General features: G+C 53.1%; 1 protein-coding gene across 4 annotated transcripts; it reads right to left on the bottom strand.

The window, feature by feature from the left end:
• Window positions 1-1,968: 1,968 nt before the first annotated feature.
• Window positions 1,969-7,804, bottom strand: OSR2 (odd-skipped related transciption factor 2). Of its 4 annotated transcripts, none has more exons than XM_071738031.1 (4): window positions 7,668-7,804; window positions 3,990-4,716; window positions 3,226-3,325; window positions 1,969-2,524 (listed from the first exon to the last, which is right to left on the bottom strand). In XM_071738031.1, the coding sequence occupies exons 2-4, from the start codon at window positions 4,643-4,645 to the stop codon at window positions 2,342-2,344; spliced, it is 939 nt and encodes a 312-aa protein (XP_071594132.1). In that variant the 5' UTR covers window positions 4,646-4,716; window positions 7,668-7,804; the 3' UTR covers window positions 1,969-2,341. The 4 variants fall into 4 exon arrangements, with proteins under 4 accessions (XP_071594132.1, XP_071594135.1, XP_071594133.1 ...); XM_071738034.1 differs by having other exon boundaries at window positions 1,969-2,442; XM_071738032.1 differs by having other exon boundaries at window positions 7,672-7,804.
• Between the last annotated feature and the right edge of the window lie 11,521 nt (window positions 7,805-19,325).

Here is a 19,325-nt window from a genome sequence, read left to right as displayed (position 1 = left end):
GATGCTCACTGAGACATTTGGAGAGGAGCAGTTTGGAGATGGAGGACAGGGGCTGCCAGCATGGGAGGATGGCAGTCATAGGGTGCAGCATCACACCAAAGGAAAAGTCACAGGGAGTAAAAAAGCATAAACTTTGGCTGCAGAAATACTATTTTCCCTCCCCATCAGGAGCATCTGGAGAGAGAGGCCTTGACCTTCTAAAAAATTTATGCTGAGTTTTAGACTGCCATGTCTGCTGCTTCGATGGAAACTTACCTGGCTGCCTCAGAGCAGGGCTGGCTCGAGGGTCCCTGTGCCTGTCCCAGGGTGAGCATGGTGGCCCTCTGGAGAGGAAGCAGACAGATAATAAACAGCTGCAGGCAGTAACCAGTGGCCTGACGGCAGCCCAGGAGCTGCTGGTTTTGACTTGATACTCACTAACAGGGTTCAGGCATTGTGGTTCACTGCTGCAGGGAAGAGTTAGGGATGGTGATGCTGGAGCCTCTCAAGATCTAACAGCACCTGCTCACCATGGCCCTGCTGGGACCAGTGACTTTCTCTGTGGATTGACCATCTTGGAGCCCTGGCACCTTGCTAGGTGGGGCCCAGGAGTGGAGCCCTGCCCCCTAAGCTGGATGCAAGGGGCTTGCTCCCCACCACCCCCGCCCCACACAGAGCTCCCTGTGTTGAGAGGGAAGGTTTCTCCCTCCCATTATAACCTGGTCCTTAATTTGGGAAACGAGTAGGGCAGGGTGGGTGTCCCCAGCCTGGAAAAGAAAAACTTTCAAGGCTCCAAACTACTCAACAACACTGCAGGGAGGATGCCAGTAGTGACAAGACCCCACAGAGGGGTGGCATAAGAGGGGATGCATATCCAAGCCCCTGTGCAACACAGAAGGGAAAACACCTCAGCTCTGGCACCAGGCGGTCCCGGAGGGACCAGAGCCACTGGTGTAGGTCTCACATGGGTGAGAAGGGAGGGAAGCCCGAGGGTCGGTGCCACCGCCCTGCTACGAGCATACTGAGTACAGGTGCACTGTGTGCAGCCCATAGGGTGGGCACGGCCGGGCTACTAAGGGTCACCCCGACGGGGGGAGTCAAGGGTCTTTCAAGGGTGGTGAGGGAAGGAGGGAAAAGGGGGAGGGGCATAGTGAGGCGAGGGTCCCCAGCGAGGGGGAAACAGTCCTTCCGCACCGGGCGCGTCCCCGGTGCTCATCCGCGGGCGGCTCCCGCGGGCGCAGCATAGCGCGGAGCGGCGCGAATAGAGGGGAGTGAGGGGGGGGTGAGGGGAGTCTCCTATGCCAGAGTGAGTGGGACCGGGTAGGGCAGCACCGGCGCCCTGCGAAGGGACGGGAGGGATCCCGCGGACGAGCCCCGGGGCGGGGAGCGGTATTTGCGCCTGGCTGTTTGCTCCCAGAGCTGTCGGGAAAGACTCGTCTTCTGCAGGATAAAGTCCCTGTCTGCGCGGGTGAATTGCCTGTGTCCAAAGTCTACTGGCAGGAGGCTGCCTGCTGCAATCTCCGCGAGAGGGATGACTTTTACAATATCTGGGCTGATTGCAAATAAGTTACTAATAAGCCGCTTTGGCGTAAGAACGGCTCTATGCATTATTTCCTAAGATCTGTTTATTTGCAAATATTTCTTTCTTTCTCTCCTTAAAAACAAACAAAAAAAAAAAGTAAGGAAATTCGAAAAATCGTTCGGGAAAATAAGAAAAGTACAGAAGTTAATATTTAGACATTCATACTGTTAGGTAATAGAACTATAAACTCTCAAATACGGCACTTTCATTTTACTTAACAATAGATAACACAACAGCGACAGTGAAACAGGCCAAAAAAAAAAAAAAAAAAAAAGCGATCACCAAAATTGTTGTGACAGTACAATTACCCAGCTGGGAAATTTATTCAGTATGTGTTACCATTGCATTGACACAGCAGGAAAAAAAAGACCAAGTGTTCAGAGAATAATACAACAAGGCAGGAGGTATTTGGAAAAAAAAAAAGGATTTATTTTGAAATACCCTTTTAAGAGATACTTTGCCTTCCCGATTTTTTATCGGTGTGCATCTGACACAACGATATGAAACAAACGAAGAAACCCACATTCTGTACAGAGCTCTAAAATGAGCCGCGAGTATCTACAAGATGAGCTTTATACGCCTTGGTGTGAGTAGGAGAGGGGCCCGATCCTGCAGTCCGCACTCTCTAAACGAGTTTCGCAGACATGTGGTAGGAAAGCTCGGCCCCGAGACTGCGTGCGTGTCTCCGGGTGCGTGTGTGTGTGCGTGTCTGAGAGTTCCTACAACACAGTCCTTGAGTAAAATGGGCAAATTGGAGCGGAGCGCGGGTCCCTGGCTGCTCTAGAAGTCCTGCCGCGGGGTGTGAGTTAGACTGTGCCGCCGTAGATCACAGTTTCGCCTGAACACTTTGCCGCACTGCTCACAGTTGTAGGGCTTGATGTCTGTATGGGTAAGAAGGTGAGTTTTCAGATTACTTCTTTGATTAAAGGTTCTTCCACATGTGGGGCATTTGTGTGGAGATTCCTGTTCAGATTTGAAGCAAGCAAAGGATTAATCCTTCACAAACTACCTGGTTTAACGTATTATTGTACTTTTTCTTATCGCAACGCACAATGTGAAATACCGGGGTTGGACCCTGACGAGAGCAGCCCCGGGCGGACGGCAGACTGCCTGTCTTGCCCTGCCCTGTCCCAAAAAGGGCTGTTTTAGAGATCTCGATTCGTGGCATTTCGCGCTCCTGATGCGTAGAGATAGCGGCGGCTGCTCCATCCCCCCGCTGCGGAGCTCCCGCTGCCCACCCGCCTGGCGCGGCGGTACCGGCGGACGGGCTGGCAGCTCCGCACCGCTCCGCCGGGTTCCTCTGCCGCTCTGCGCCTGCTGCCTCCGAGGCAGGGCTGGAGCCCTCAACGAAAAACGCCTCAAAATGGCAGCGTGGTCGAAACCAAAACCGGGGCTCGCTCCCCGAAGCCAACCGAGTCCCCGACGGTTTTAAGTCCATCTCCCGCGGCCGCCGTTTTTACGCGGGTCTCTCGCGGAGATAGACACCGGTCGCTTCCCTCTCCCAGGGAAGCACGGAGCCGTCAAGTTCCCGAGCCCCCTCGTTCCCCTCAGCACCGGACCTCCATACCCCCGGCAGCGCCCCCCCTGTCCCGCGGCGGGCCGGGCCGGGCCGGGCCGGTTCCGCGCCAATGGCATACGCGCGCAGAAAAGCTGTGCGGGCTCACCTGCATGTGTAGGGTTTTATGGACCGCCAGGGTCCTGGACTGGCAGAAGCCCTTCCCGCACTCCTGGCACTTGAAGGGTTTCTCTTTGGAATGGATGTACCTGGAAGGCAACCCGAGGGGTGAGCGACGCTGCAGACAGCGCGGGACCACCCGCCGCCGAGTCCCGCTCCCCCAAATCTGGCTCCCCTCAGCATTCTCCCCCTGCACCTCCCTCCCGCTGTTCCTGCTCCCCCCGTATAGTTCTGTTTATGGTTAAACTCCTCTATCGGTTCAAAACATTTGTAATAATTCGTATCGAGGCGTGATTGCCCTCTCTGGTGACAGATCGGGACAGCATCTGCTCAGACGGAGGGACCCGAGCCCGCTCTCCCCCGAAAGCAGCGTGGATCCTCCTCCCAGCGGCCGAGGACTCCGCTCGGCATCCGCCTCGGGGTGCGGAGCTGAAGGAGGGGGGAACCAGGGAACCCCCACCTGCGCCCCATCAGCGCACTCCCCAGCGCCGCGCTTCAGAAGCACAACAGCCCGGGAGTTTCACCCCAGCCCTCCCAAAGTGGGTTCCCGTCCCACGCAGAGCGCAGTTTTTGGCTGCCCTGGCCCGCCTGCGGAGCCGGAGCGGGGTTCTTCCTTGCTGCCTTCCGGGCTCAGCCCAGAGCTCCCGGAGCGGCTGAGCCTCCCCACCCCGTCTCCTCCCCCCTCATCCTCCATCCACCTCCCCACCGCAAGCAGCTCCCCACAGTCCGGCCCCAGTCGCGGTGGTCCCTCACCGGTGGTCCCGCAGGTGGTCCTGCCTCCGGAAAGCCTTGTGGCAGATGTCGCAGGTGTAGGGCCGCTCGTCTGTGTGGGTCCGCTCGTGGATGAGGAGGTTGTAGGACTTGGTGAAGTGCCTGCCGCAGAACTTGCAAATGAACTCCTTTTTCGTCTTGGAGGGCAAGCGGCCGCGGGAGGGCTTCCTGTCCGGGGACAGCTTGCTGATGCCCGAGAGGGGCGAGGCCAGTCCAGGGCTCAGCTTGGCGAGCTCCCCCATCTTGGGGGGGTCCTCCTGCGTGGCGGCCACGGCCAGGTTGGCAAAGTCAAAGCGGGGCCTGTCCTTGTGCAAGGCTGGGAGAACGTGGGCGATGGCCCCTTGCTTGGGGTGGAAGAGGTGCGTGGCGAAGGGGAGAGCAGGGAAAGGGAAGCGGGAGTCCACCAAGCCCTGGGCTGCCGCCATCTCCGTGATGGTGGAGCGAGTGATTTCATGCACATTGGGGTAACCCAGTGTCCAGTGGTTCATGTGCATGGTTTGCACGGCGCTGAGTCCATACAGACCTTGCAACTGGTCCACAGCTGCGGGGAAGGTGTTTACAGCCTGGAGAAAGGAGTAGTTGGTGAGTTGCAGGGACGGGTGCAGCGGGATGGGGGCTGGCAGAGCCTTGCTTCCCATCTTCCTGGGGCGGGCGCAGGCCGACGGTGCAGCTGGTGGCTCTGCTGGGCTTTCGAGACGGGAAAAAAATCCTAGAAGAAAGAGGGAGAAAGGATGGGAAAGAGAGTTTTACTAAGAGCAGCGTGGTACCCCTTAGCCTAGGCGAGGGCAGCGGTGGAGCCAGGAAGGGCCACGCACGGCTCCCGACTGCGGCCTCAGAGCCCCACTGCAGCTGTGGTTCCCCTCCCCGGAGGCCACCTCGAATCTATCGGCGTGATCGCTTCCACCAAAGAAGCTAAAGAGTAAAAAAAAAAAAAAAAAAAAAAAAAAAAATTACTTAGAGAAACACCCACCTCAAATTAAAATAAAAAGGAGAAAACCCAGCGCCGTGTTAAGCGAATGAGCCTCAGATTCAAATTAAACGAATCGTGGAAAAATGCACCCGGAAAGGAGCAGGGGCCGCTCCGCTCCCAGTCGCTCTGCCACTGCCCCCAGCAAGTCCAGGGCCGCGGCCACTGCGGGGACCCCTAGACCGCCTCCCTCCTGCCCCCCGCTCTTCCGACTTGGCCCCCGGAGTCGCTCCTACCCTCTGCCCAACCCCCGCGGGAGCGGAGGCCCCGACCCCGAACCTCCTGTCTGGGGCCTCCCCGGGAGGGAGCAGGGTGCTTCATGGGGAGTCGAGGCAGGCCCGGGGGGCGGAGAGGGCTGGGGAATAAACCCCGCGTTTTTCCCAGCTCGGGTGCTTATTTTTGTTCCTTCAACAACAACTCATTTATCAAGATAACAGCGGGAGAGAAAAGGAGCTCCTGCCCCGCACACACACCTCCTACCCAGCCCCCCGCGCCGCAGGTCCTAAATAAATCCACTTTGCGCTGAGATCCCTTCCAGATGGCCGAGGCCGCTCCATGCAGCCCGCCCAGGCCCGGGCGATCCCATCGGCGGCGAGGAAAGCGGCTGGCCCGCAGGCCTTCCCTGCCCGACGAGGACTGCCCCGCAGCCTACTCCCTCCATCCCGCAGGGCCGAGAGGGGCGAGAGTACCCCGGTGGGACAGAGCCGTCCTGCCGAGTCCCCCGCACCCCCTCCGCCGTCTCCCGGGCGAGAGTTCCGCCGGAGCGGCGGGGCCGTGAGCTAATGAGCGGTGTGTGACTGTCAGAGGGTTTCACTCAGCCCATTCAACCGAAACTGCCGGGCCCGCTTCTCCCGCCGCCCGGGAGGACCTCTCGGCACCCCGGAGGAGACGCTCCCCTTCCGTAGGACAAGGGTGCAGGGGCAAGCCCCTGCCTTCTCCTTTTTTTTCGTTTGTTTTTTTTCTTAATTTTTTTCCCAGGGAGGGTTCACTTCCAGCAATCGAGAGACTGCCATGAGCCAGAAAAGCGGCGGCTCTTCCCCAGCTGAGCGAAACCGAGCGCCGGGGTCTCTCCGGGCCTGTAAACAAGGGTAAGGCGGAAGGTGCCCCAGCACCTCCTGGGATTTGGGTGGAGGGACCAGTAACGCGTAGCTTCCGAAAGGAAAAAAGACACTCTTCCTCCAAAAAATCCCAAACCCCCCAGAGAGTAGGGCGCGTCCCTGCCCCTCTGGGCCGCCGCCCCACAGTCCAAACCATGGTCACACGGGTCGGGCCGCTCCGCTGGCACCGTGCAGCCTCCGCGTGGAGACTTTTCGATATTTTTCCTAAAATACCTTTCCTTCTCGTTTGTGCCACCGAACTGAACTGCCCCTCCGTGGAAAGAAAAAAAAAAAAAAAAAAAAAAAAAAAAGCGGTAACGAGGTCGGGTGTGAATTGTAGCTATCCCTCCTCCACCCCCCCTCTCCGTCCCTCGTCTTCATTCTCCTTAATAGTGGCTCTCCAGAGCTTCCTCCACCGCTGCCCAGTTTTCTCGTTTGTGATTGTATGGATACCGGAGACAGTGTTATCGATACGACCTATTGTATGTGGCGACCATTTTTTTTTTTTTCTGAAGGGGGAGGTGGTTATATGTAGAGAGACTTATTTTTAAAGTTGTCGTAGTGTGAGTTCCTATTCGCTTTCCACCAGGAACCGACACAGCGGCAATATAATCGGTTCTCGCTGGCTGCTACCGCTGTTCCTGCCTCCATCCCGGCTGGCTGCGGCTAGGTTCCGAAGCCACCGGCTACAAACTATGACCGAGGTAGGTACAGCATTTCTGTCGGACCTCAGAGCTTCGTCTTTTTCAGCCGCGTTTTGCGGATATGTATGGGGTTGTCATTGCACAGCGCTCGTTTCAATGTCAGAGAACCAAGTCCGAAAAACTATTCCGAACATGACATCCGTATTTCAGTGCAGAAACTTTTAAAACTACACTGTTGCCTCAACCACGGAACATCTGCTAGTACTTGCACTCAGAAGTAACTTGATTGAAACCTAGCAAAAAAGGTCAGAAAGTCCCTTCGCGGGCGATTTTAAGGCTTGTTATAATAAGGTGCGGGGGGGAAAGTCAGCCAAAAACGGATGTTACTTAAAACTCGGCACTTCCTTTTCCCTTTCCATTCAGAGCACTTAATTAAATTAAGCCCGGTGTCGCGGCGGAACGCGCCTCTCTACCTGCCCGCCTGCCGCCGACCTGCCGGCCTCTCTATCTTCTTCCCTGCTTCTGGCGGCGGGGCCGCGGCCGTGCCCCGAGGGCGCCGCTGTCCTTCCCGGGGACCGGGACAGCCTCGGGCGCCTCCGATCCGCGACAGCCCAAGCCGAAGACGCGTCCGCCGCTGCCCGTGTGGCCGGGGATGTTTCCGCGCACCGAAGACCCCTCCAGTGCGACCCACGGGTCAGCCCCGTGGGCCAAGCACTGGCCGGCTCCTCCCCGGGGGGAATTTGGCGTGAAAGACTCGGACCGCGGGACCCGGGAGGCCCCGTCCCCTCGCCTCGCAGCAACGCGCCCGCGGCGTGTGGAGGACCCGCACCCCAGCCCCCGGGAGCGGCAAACTGAAAGTAAACACGGCGGTACCGCGCTCCCCGCCGAGGGGACGCTACTCTCGGTGCCCCGACGATGGCAGCGGGCAGGGCGGGACGGGGAAGCCACTCACCTACCGCAGCCGGCGGCTCCTCCCGGGATAAAGCCGAGGCGGCGGCCGCGGCACCTTCACGGAGACATTAGATCCACAGCGGGGGCGCTCAGCGGGGCCGGGGCCCGGCGGCGGCCGGCATGTTGCGGAGGGCTGGGCGGCGGCTGGGAGCTCTGGCTGCGACGGTCCCGGGGCCCCGGCATAGACCGCCCGCCACCCGCCCGCAGCCTCCCGCCTTCGACCCTGCCGAGGCTCGGAGCGAGTCTGAGCCGCCCCCTGCCCGGTCCATCACATTTCAGCGGTGAGTGGCGTGGAGTTCTGTCCCCGCCCGCCCGCCGCCGCCGGCCCACCCCGCGGCGTGCACAGCCCCGCGCTCGGGGCCGCGCCGCTCCGCCCCGACGGGACGGGACCGCCCCCGGCCCCGACCCGCCCCGCAGCGCCGGCCCCACTGTTTACTTGTGTTTGGGTAGCAACTGGGTTTTAAAGGGGCAGGACGCCCCCACCCTCCCTCCCCGCGTTACCTAAGGTGACTTTTCCCTCCAAAAAAACACCCGCCGCCCCCGGCCCCTCTGCCTGCCGCGGCCGCGGGAATTTGCGCGCTCTTTGCTCACACCGCCCGCTTCGGCCGCCCGCCGTGTCCCGACCACTGTCACACAGGCGATACCAATCTCAACCTAAAATAACAGCCCCCAAACCCAGACCATTGGGGGTTTATGGACGTCCCTGTCTCTGAGGGCACCTCTCGGTGCAGGTTACACTCACGTCCAAAGTGCTCCGTGGCTGTCGGGTCGGGTCGCCCTATGGACTGACACTGCAGCGATTCGGCTCTGCCCTTTAACCGCTATTTAGGCATTTAAAGACAGATTCAGAAGGAAACCCAATGCGGGGGTACCCCCATGGTAGTGACTAAGCACACGATTCCTACCTGGAACAGACAAATAGTTTCGAGCGCAGTTTAGATTTATTGTAGGGGAATTTACTGCTAAATGTGGCCTCTGTGACCCTCTTCGAATTACTCGATTAAAGCACTGTATTAATTTTCGTCGTTAGCTGTGATACAGTTGGTTGCATACCATGAATTTGGGTTAAATCTTTATCTGTAACGTTTTACGTGTTTCTTGTTCTGTGCATTACTTTAATCACATGTATGGCGAATGTATCGTATAATCTGGACGGGAGATTTGAGGCACGTTTTAAAAATGTAAAAAGATGTTACAAGAAATGACAAAAACAGCTTTGAAAAAATTTCAAGGTCGAGTCTGCCGGTTAATTCGAACCCACATAGCAGAAAAGGACACAAGTCACGGCTGCATAGTTTTGTTTCTTTTTTTCCTCCTTTTAGTATAGAGTAGAAAAAAAATAATCGAAGAGCGGGAACAGGAGTAGGAAGAGGAAGGTTTGGAGGTGTCCCCTCGCAGAGCAGTGCAGCCGAAGCTGGTGCTCATTGCAGCCCACAGCTGCTGTCGGCCGCTCGGCGGTCGGGCTGTTTTTCGTTCCTTTTCATAAAGTTCTTTTCCGAAAATGACCCATTTTAAATGCCAGTCACCCTAAATAAATACTATTTTGTCTCTTAGGCAGTGGGGACATCGAGGTTCGCAATTCCGGGAGCAGGAGCGATCTCTCCGGACAGGGTGCGAGGTGGATGCCAGCGGCCGCGGAAGCCTGCGCGGGTCGAGGGCTCGCTCGCCATAGCCGGGCTGGGGGACTCCAGCACGACGCCAGGGAGGCAGCCGGATGCCCTCGGTATTTTGCTTTCTTGAGCGAGGCCATTCGTTTCAAGAACGAAGTGGAAAGGTGACTTCTCAGTCGCATTTTCCACACCGTTCCGTATGCTAAGGAGGACCCTTCCCGAGGACACAAGGATCTGAGGGGGGGGTCCTTCGGGAGAACCATAATTTCTTGCCTTTTACAGCAAGGAAAAATAAGCTGCAGTTTCTGGGGTAGGGGGAACCCCCACGACCAAAACCGAATAACAAAACAAAAAACAGAACAAACGCCTCAAACTCCAAACCGACCAGCCAACGAAAAAGTCTCAAAGCAGAGGGAATTTGGGAAGGGTAACTGAGCGGTGCAGAGTCGCTGCCCGGGCTGTTTGCTCCCCGGCCGCTCGTGGCACGTTTGGACTCCGTCGTGAGCGGGGAATCCGAGCTCTCCCGGTACCGACAGCGCGGCAGCAGCCCCGCACGTCAGGGAGTTCCCGGTGACCCCGGCGTGCCGCCGCTCGACCCGGTCGGCAGGTGCGCGGCCAGAGCTGGCGGCCAGACCCGCCGGTACTGACACACCGACCCGCGCCTCCGCACCCGCCGGAACCCGGACGTCGGGGGGTCTCCACGGCAGCGGACACTTGTCGAGAAGGGTTCACACCGCCAAGAGCATAGGCCGCTGGTTCCCCCCGGAGTCCGACGTCCCCATGTCACCCATCCGTGTTAAACCCAGACGGACCCCTCCCGCCCAACGGGGCTACCACTGCCGCCCGGTGTGCGGGAAGCCACCGAAGGCCACAACGCGACCTGCGGGGCACGAGCACCCCCGCCCCGAGCAGGTGCCCAGCTCGGCCGGGTCAGAGCTCCCCGCCCCGCTGTGCCGGGGGGCGGTGAAGGGGCGGGGGCTGTGGCGGGAGCCCAGAGCCCCGCGACAGGCGGCGGCACGCGGTGCTGCAGCGCCCCCTGCAGGCCGGCGCGGTGCCCTGCCCGCTCCGCACCTGCGGGCGCCTTGGGGCTGTCCCGGCAGCACCGGGCACGGAGATCCCCACACACGGACCGGGAAACGAAGTCACGGTGCCCGGAGGAGGGGAACAGGCAGCACAGCTCTTCGCGGGCGCCCGAGCCCGCACCTCGCAGCGCCGGCTGCCATCCGCGCGTCCGCCTGTGCCGACAACCGTCGCGGTCACATCAACCTCGCTCCAACCCCCCCACCTCCCCCGCCTTTTTCCCCCCTTTCGAAAATCCATCAGGAGCGCTGGACTCCGTCCAGGGGAGCAAGGAGATAGGCAGTGTCTGTTCGCGCTGCGAGGGATAGATTAGACCAGTTCCTCCGCTGTCACTGCATCCCGGGGCAAACCTTGACCGCCCGCCCCGTCCTGAGCACAGAAATGCACTCGAGAGAGGGGAGAGAATCACGTCTGGGTGGCAGCGGCGGCGCTCAGCCCTGCCTCCCGCGGAGCCGCTGCAATGCGCGATGCGCGCACGGAGTGGCTCAGACCTAAGCAAACCACCGCTGCCAGAAGTGGGCGGCTGCACTCCCTGGGGATCTCACTCCCCTTAAGATCAATGAGAGGAAAAAATTTCAGTGGGGACTGGATGTGCGCCCAGAGCCGGGGCCAGAGGGGGAAGGGGCCCCAGGGAATGGAGTCGGCTTTAGCCGGTGTTGTCGTAGCATCGACTCGCGGGGAATCCCGAGTCGGCTCCGGCTCATTGCAGGGACTCTGACGAAGGAAGGGCCCTGGGAGCGCAGGCCCCTATGCAGGGCACCTCTGCACCTCTGCACCTCTGCACCTCTGCACCCTGACGGCCCCCGACAGCCGCTGGCTTGGGACAGCGCTGCCGGTGCTCGGAGGGTAGAGGTGCTGCTCGGCAGCCAGCGCACACCCGGGTCGGGTCCCATCCCCGGACTGTGGCCTGCCGGTAGACAGGCCGGTGCTGAAAAACACTAAAACACTGGGGATTTTTAAATATATATATATATATATATAATTATTTTTTTTATTTTTTTTTTTAGTAAAACAGTGACCGCCCGTCGATCTGGCATATAATTCCTCTGGTGTTTCTTGGTGAATAAATCATCACCTACTTCACTCAGATTTATTGGGATGGGTTTTGTTTTGTTTTGTTTTTTTCTTTTTTTGTTTGTTTGTTCTTAGTGTACCAGCCAGGAAAAGCCAAGGTTTGACAAACAGGCGCAGTTGGCCAGAGGCGAGGCAGGCTCCGGGGGACACCTCCGGTGAAACTGCCTCTCGGCAACGCCCTTTCGCCGCCTCAGACTCGGATCCCCGTAAAATACAGCCGCGAATTTTTTTATTAAAGAAGAAAGCAATTAAGCACTCAACGACATCAGCGGGATGGATCTCGGCCGCGTCTCCCATAGGCGCGCACTTCCCGCCACCCTCTCGCCCGCGGCTCCTGCCCGCGGTCCCCAGCCGCGGGGATGCCCCTGGGAAGCAGGGAGCGGGGTAGGGGCCACCCTGACCGCCCTGACGCCTCCCCGACGGGCATCACCGCCGCAGCCATCCCGACGGGTGCCTGCTCCTCGTCTGCCTTCGCTAGGGAGGACCGGGACCCCGAGGAATTTTCTTCTTCATCCGCCGCCGTGCCCCGGCTCCCCTCCCCCGGGAGCTGCGGGATCACGGGCACACCCGGAGGAGTGTCAGACCGCCCTTGTCCGGGGCCAGCTTTGCCGTGCGCACGGCAGTGAGGACCCCTCGTCCTGCGGAACTTGCGCGCTGTGCCGCTGTGCAATTGCACGGTGCGGGCGGAGTGAGGGGGGGGATGCGGAGGCGGCCGCCAGCACCGAGGGGCCCAAGGAGAGCCCACCACCCGCTGCGGTGCTGCGGCCCCGGGGGTCTCTGCGGAGCAAAGGCTCCGGTGTGGCCGGCCTGCGCAGGAGGCGATGTTCTGGCAGGCCCTGAGGACGGGATCTTCGTCTCCTGCCGGCAGAACCTCTCTCCTTACGGACGTCCTGTCCCGCGGGCAGTCCACCCAGCACAGCCCAAAGCCAGCGGCTTTCTACCCTCATCCCAGCCTGCTGATCTCCTCGGGGAAGAGGGGGGGGGAAAGCCCTCGATAAATCGATTTTTCTAGCCTAAAGCACTTCTTTCCCTGCCATCAGCAATGAGATGTTTTTGTGGTGCCTGTAATGAGCAGTTGTCGAGACACAGAGAAATACAAGGTGCTGCACCTTATTATAGTTTGGTTCAAGCAACCATTTGGCTAAAGTCTTTCCTGCTGTCAGCACTGAAACACTGAGCAGGGTTGTTGCCTGCAGCCACTGCTGAAAGCACATACACCCGTTGCTCATGAGTGGGACCCTTATTTGTGTCTCCACATCTCTGCACCCCCAGCAAGCTGAGCCTAAGGACTGCAGAGCAGAGGGTCCCCAGCCTGGATGGTTTTGCTTGTCTCTGGTGGTGGTATTTTACCTGGCTTGGCAGACACACCAAGACCAACCTCTAAGGCTGGAGGTCAGTGGGACTTCAGGGCTGCCTGCCTGCTGCAGAGACATGAGATTGTACACTTGGGTCTTGGGGAAAGGGGAATTTCAGGCACTGATAAAGCTCTGCTGCTGCTTCAGGCTTGGAGGATCATGGAGTCCAAAATCTGCGTGCCAACTGTTGAGGGCATATCTAAGAGAAAAATTGTATAAAAGCAATAAATTGGTTTAAGAAAGGCAGTTGTTCATTTGGTCGCATGCCTCGTAACTCACCTAGGACATGAGAACTCCAGCAGGGAGCAGGGCCCATACATCTTGTCCTCTGGCATATATTAAGTAACTCCATTTCCTTTTAAGAACTTGCATCCCAGTGAATAACTTCACTGCAATTTTCACAGATACAATTAATACTATAGGGTGAAAGTCAGCAAACAATAGAAAAGCTCAGAGGGGTTTTTCCAGTTGTAAACATGCAGAATCCATATGGTCATTAGATACACTTGTGGGTTAAGCACTGATTTGTTTATGCAAGCCTGATGCTTATGATACTCTTAAACCAGGGATATTCTGTTGAATACGTGTACACTGTAATCCCCTTCTACCTACACTCCCCATGTGTGTTTCCTGTTTTCAGCATGCATTCTCAGTGTGTAAACTGTGGTGAAGGATATGTTATAAAGTGGGATACTAGAGAGCATTTCAGATATTTTGAGAGCATTACAAGCACGGTGCAAGCATATGCAAATCATCACTTACAGATGTGCACAATGTCTGTACTAACCCAGGCGTGTTTTCTCAGTTGTTTGTGGCATCTGATTCAAAGAAAAGGACAATAATGGATATTACAAAAAAGTACCAATTGTTCCCAGGCAGGCTCACCCCTAGGATGTCCAGACAAACCTTATTGATGAAACCCTGCACTTAATAAAATCAGTGTCTTTTAAAGTTAAGATAAGCAAGATTCCTGTATTACAAAGAAATCGAGGGAAAATTTACCACAGTAAGGTATTTGAAAACTCTTAAAGACACTGCCAAGGTTGGACACCACCGTATGACTCTATTTGGTGTGATCCAACAAAGCACTTAAGCCCATGCTTTTTTATCTTTTAAAATTTATTTTTAAAATTTATCTTTTAAAATTTATCTTTTATTATTTATCTGTTTATTTATCGGCTTCATTTATCTGACCTGCTCACAGTTAAGCTGGTGAAAATGAGTTGGTTATACTGCTCTTTCAAAAGCCCCTTCAGGAACTGGTACCAAGAAAAATACAAAACCCATTCATTTTGACACCAGAACCCCTTTAACACCAGAGAAGTTCACCTGATCAGTGGGGAGGAGAAGGGGATACTCCTAGCCATATTGCAAACTTCCAAGTGTAATACATATTCTCCTTTTCTTCTTAATTTGCCCTGACCATTACTGGTTGTTCAAATGCAACCAGGAGCTTTAGAATTTCACTGTTGTAAGGAGTCTGCCTGTCTCTGACCTGCTGAGTGGAGCCCACTCTGCTGCTTCAGGAGGCTGTTTCAGGTGGAAGGGAGCAGCAGAGACCCTGGGACAAGGCACACTTTGGAATGACTGTCTTCACAACGGAATGGAAGGATAGAAGGATGGAGCCTCCAATTCTAGGGGCCTTCAGGAAGCCTAGGACTGTGCCTACAGAGAGCTGTGAGGAGCCCTGCATCATTGACAGAAATTATCAGGGCAGAGAAATCAAAGCTGATTATAGTCAGGGAAAACACATCCTGAATCCAAGAGAGGCCCCATAAGAAGGCTCATGAAGCCACCTGAAAGGATTCTTGAGCTGAGTATATCTTGTGCTTGAACTCTTTGTGAAATCTGAAAGCAGAGAAGTCTCCATTACTTTGGACAGAATGTTTTGCCCAGTGTGGTGTGCTAACAATTTCTGATGGGAGAAAGCATCAAGAAAATGTAATTTAGAGTGTTTATTTCAGAGGGCACTGGTTTGAGAGACAGTCTGTGGCCACAGAAGTATTGCTGACAGTCCTGAGCTCTGAAAAGCAGACCCTCAATAAAGGTCATTAGCTAAGGTTAAGCAGCTAAGGTCAGCTTAACCCTGACCTTTCTCCAGTCTCCAAACAGTCAGCTCTTGAGCAAATACAAACCCACAGTTATTACAGATTTTTTAAACAACTACAATAACTGAGTGGAGTCAAAACTGCAGATCTGTTTTATGGAAAGCATAATATTTATAGATGACAGATACTGAAAGGCCCCAGAACTGATGGTTTTAAGGACCATCTCTGTGTCTGAACAGCGGAGGCACACTTGAAAGCATTCTTTGTTTTGAACCACGGTGAGACATGAATTTAACTTTTCCAGAAAGAGTATTTTAATTCGTAGAGATTGGTAATTCCTATGTGTTTGGTAAAGAATGTTAGAAATATTCAAGTTTCTGTTAGTTACAGGTAGAGCCTGAAATGCTAAAAGGCTGCTCAAAGCACCACTTAAGTCTGCTCTAGTTCAGCATTAGTCTAATGTTATCTTTTCCCCCCTCAATGGTTTCAAGAAGATATAAAACCAGACCAGAGCTGATGTTTACTTTTACAGCTTAATGGTTCCTCAAATCTACAAGAACTTCTAAGGAGTAGATAAAAGCAGCTGCAAAAGTGATCTAGAAATAAACATCCAGAAGAAAATATAACTGCAATCAAAGTTCCAGCTGTTCTCGTCTTAATTCTTATCAGTACACTGTTTAATCAGGAACATTTTGAAGTCAAGGGCTTCTTTCCAACAGCTTTTGTCCATACATACATACATACATACATATATATGTGTAAGTCCCTTGAAATATTACAGAAGTTCTGTTTCACATCAAAATAGTGTACACTGTCACTGAAATTATTAATTTTCTTTTCCTCATCCCCCATGTTCTCTCTGGGCCCCTCTTTTGCATCTGGCATGTGTACTGATACTCAAGATGACAAATACTGATAACTGTGAAGCTGCAACGCTGCATACTTCCAGAACACAAAGCTTAGCCAAAGTTAGGCATTGATTTATGTCCCGTAGTCTGTTCAACAGTGCTAGGGTTTTGTGTGTGTTTTTTTTTTTTTAATTCCATACCTTTAATCCTTGCCACCTTCAACCTAGTGTGTGTCAAATTTCCATCTTATTGTTGCAGCTGTGGTTTCTTAAAACTAGAGCACGCTTCTTGAAGGCAGTGACACGTTCTTAAGTTTATTCATAGGTTTAAACGTTCGGTTGTTCAAAAACGGGTGAACTCATTAAAATGTGGTGGTGGTGTTGCTTTGTTTGTTGTTTTGGGTTTTTTTCATATTAAATGGCTGATACAGGGGCTTTTAAAAACAATTGAAGGATGGTGGGATAACTATTTTTATTCAGCAAAAAATTGTATTAAGTGCGGTAACTTAGGCAGAGATCATAAGCCCAGCATTTTCTTTAGCAAAGAGGTTATTTTCAAAATACACAAGGCAGAAACAGCTCTCTCCCCCACATAAAAACCCCTCTGCAGGTGTACAGATGAAAGGCAACTAACTCTGTGCTGCCCAGGCACCATACTACTTGGTGTGATTCCATGACCCACAGTAGACAGCTCACAAAGCTGATCGATTTCAGAAGAATCTATATGCTTACAAAAAAAAAAAAAAAAAAAAAAAAAAATCTGGAAAAGTTAAGTAATTTTATTATCGGCCTCACTGTTTCAAGAGAATAGCCAGCTTCCTGTGCTCCCCCATGGAAAACAGACCAGAGGCAAGAAGCTGTAAATATGCCTCCAAGAGCTTGCAAGGGAGCCCTCCCTGTTACCATCCCAACCCTGTTTGCAGTCTGTGCAGGATTACTCTTCCTCTAGGTGAGCTGGTGAAAAGGACCATACCTTTGCTTCAGCACTTTTCAGTTCAAAGTCTGGTGCAGTAACTCAAACCTGCTTTTATTGTCTTTAAAGGCTAAGAGGTTAGTGTTTTCCACCAGAGCAGCTGAGACATGTCCCATTCCAGGAAAAGGCCAAGAAAATAGCTGAGAGCAGTAACAACTTAAACCGCTGCAAAAAATCTGCCAGAGGACATCTGTCAAGGCCCAAAGAGTTCCAGTTATGTATGATTTCATTTGATCCCAGAGGCTAAATAATGTACAGGAAAGATTTAATAATGTTATGCAGATTATGTGTGGAAATGTAAAAGGAACCGAATACAATGCCAGTTTGAAAAAAAAAAACTTCATGTGCTCGTAGCACTGTTATTGCTGCACAGTCAGAAAACACAGCTTGAGCCATAGATTATGATAATAAAATTAAAAATTGGAATTGCTAGAATATTTACTCAGGTGAGACTATTCAATTGAAAAAAGATTACTTAATATTTTCTGTCTGCCAGGAAATTATCAGTGGAGAGAGTCCCATTTCTGTTTCCACCACATCAATTCCATTGCCATGTGAAACCCTGATAGTGAAAACATGGTAACCAAGGATTGCTGCTCACAACATTTCCAAATGCCAGTGCAAAGGAGACTTCAGCTATTAAAAGAAGAACAAAAATGAATTTCTCTCAGCTGTATCTGCTTGTGAGTTTAAGTTATGACATCTGATGGAACCAGAATTGCTTGACTACAGGTATGGCCCCTTTTGCCAAGCCACTTCCAGAAACAGTAATTTCTGGCAGAGGAAGAGGCAGCTGGAAGGGTGATGTGAACGGCCACCACAGGATTTGCCAATTGATATCTGTCAAATCTTCTGGCAGCATATGCTCCAATGCCATGTGACACTATTTAAATACCAGCAAAGGAGGGCTTATTAAACAGGATTCTTAGCCAGGATGACCGCAGGCTTCGTTATTAAAAAAACAACCTGGAAGCAGAAGCAAATGGATCCTATCTGGTAATACCTGAAAACATTTGTGCAGACTCTCACAAAAGAGGCAAGTGTAAGGTTTTCTAGTTTTCTTGAGGCTGGCACATGTGGTGGTCTTTCCTTGGCTGGTGCTTTTATCTCCCTTGGGATAGCAGTTACAGCTTTAGCAGCTGAAAACTTATGCTCACCAGTTTTTCTTTCAGTGGAAGGATGTAAGACTTTTTCTTCCAAGGTTGGGTCTTTATTTGCAGGGAGTTCCAGCAGGTTTCTTAGGTTTCTCATTTCCTCTTGCTATTTCTGCTCTCATCTGTTTTGCAAATGGCCACCATAATGTTAAGCTTATCTAATGGCCAGGCCTCCAGCTGGAAGAAAGCCAGCAGTGTTCTGAAAATCAGTCATCTGAAAGCATTCAGAGGAGGTGGCCATCACCTTCTCCCTGAACCTCAAACATAAAACTTCCCTGATAAGCACATATGCCAATGCCATGAAAAGCAAGAGATTAGTCTAAACTCAGATAACACTTTAACCAGCTTCTTTGGGTGACACTCAGACACTGTCCTGAATTAATCTCACTCTACAAATAATCCTTTTTTACAAAAAATCCTTTTTTTTCAGTGTTTGGAAAAGATACTGGTCGAACATATGCACATTAAAGAGTAAGTGTGTACATTAAAGAGTAATGATGGCCTCACTGTGAATACAGGTTTCATTCCACAGTTGGTTCTCCTTGTTTTGTTAGTTGGGGTCCTTTACTCCCTCGCTGTCAGGGTGTAGTCAAGGTCCATCTGCTCCTGGCTTTTGACATCAGCATGGCCATGGCAGTTCCTGCCATCAGTGATACTTAAGGGCTTTGTAACAATTTCTGCTGAGAAAAGTGGCAAGGGCAGAACAGTTGGGTTTTTGTTTTTTTTTTTTTCCATGGTAAGGGGAAGTCTGCAAAAATGCAAGATTTGTTGTAGGTCTTTGTGTGAAAACATACACAGAAGACAAAAAGGTAATGAATTTTGCTACTGACATCTCATAGAAGAACCAACTCTGTACGAATGGGGTCTCAAGGAATTTCTCAAGGAATGAAAAATCATCCCTTGACTGGACTTCTGTTTTGTCAGAGGGAAGGAATTCTGACTTTGAGGGAGGTAGCAAAAACAGGCACAAAGTAGGAAACTGCAGTATGAAGACACCTACACAAAAGTCTACCCTCTGGAGGAACTATTTTGGAAAGAGGGCTGACAACAGGAAGAGAAAGATCTGCTGGCTGCTGCCTTGTCTGTCGGAGGGGCTGGTTCAGCCGGCACTGAGAGAGACCTCCTGAGAGCCTGCTGGGAAAAGAGTGTTTCCCAGCTTCCAGGGATCCCGCTGCCTCAGCGCTGTGGGATCTGCTACTGACCACAGCGGGGAGGCTGCTGAGTCAGCTGCTGAGCATCACTCCAATGCTTTCCACGCTGGGATACCAGAGGATGCAGGGAGCAGTGGGGCAGGAGTGCATGACAGAAGTAGAGAAGCAGTATGTGAGGTAAAAGCCTTCCTGGAAAAGGATAAAATAAAGGTCACACACTTAGTAATGTTTAATTGGACTACAGAGAATCTATCTTAGCTTATTTATTTGAAAGAAATAAGAACTTATCTAGGAGGAAGCAAATAACAGCAATGAGGCTCCCTTCAGCTCCTGACTTGCATGATAAGGTCCTGTGCTATCCTTTCTG

Source organism: Heliangelus exortis, chromosome 2 (assembly GCF_036169615.1).
Source record: "Heliangelus exortis chromosome 2, bHelExo1.hap1, whole genome shotgun sequence".
Classification (NCBI taxonomy): Eukaryota; Metazoa; Chordata; class Aves; order Apodiformes; family Trochilidae; genus Heliangelus; species Heliangelus exortis.
Note: the sequence above shows the minus strand (reverse complement) of the source record. Positions and strands in the feature narration are given on the sequence as shown.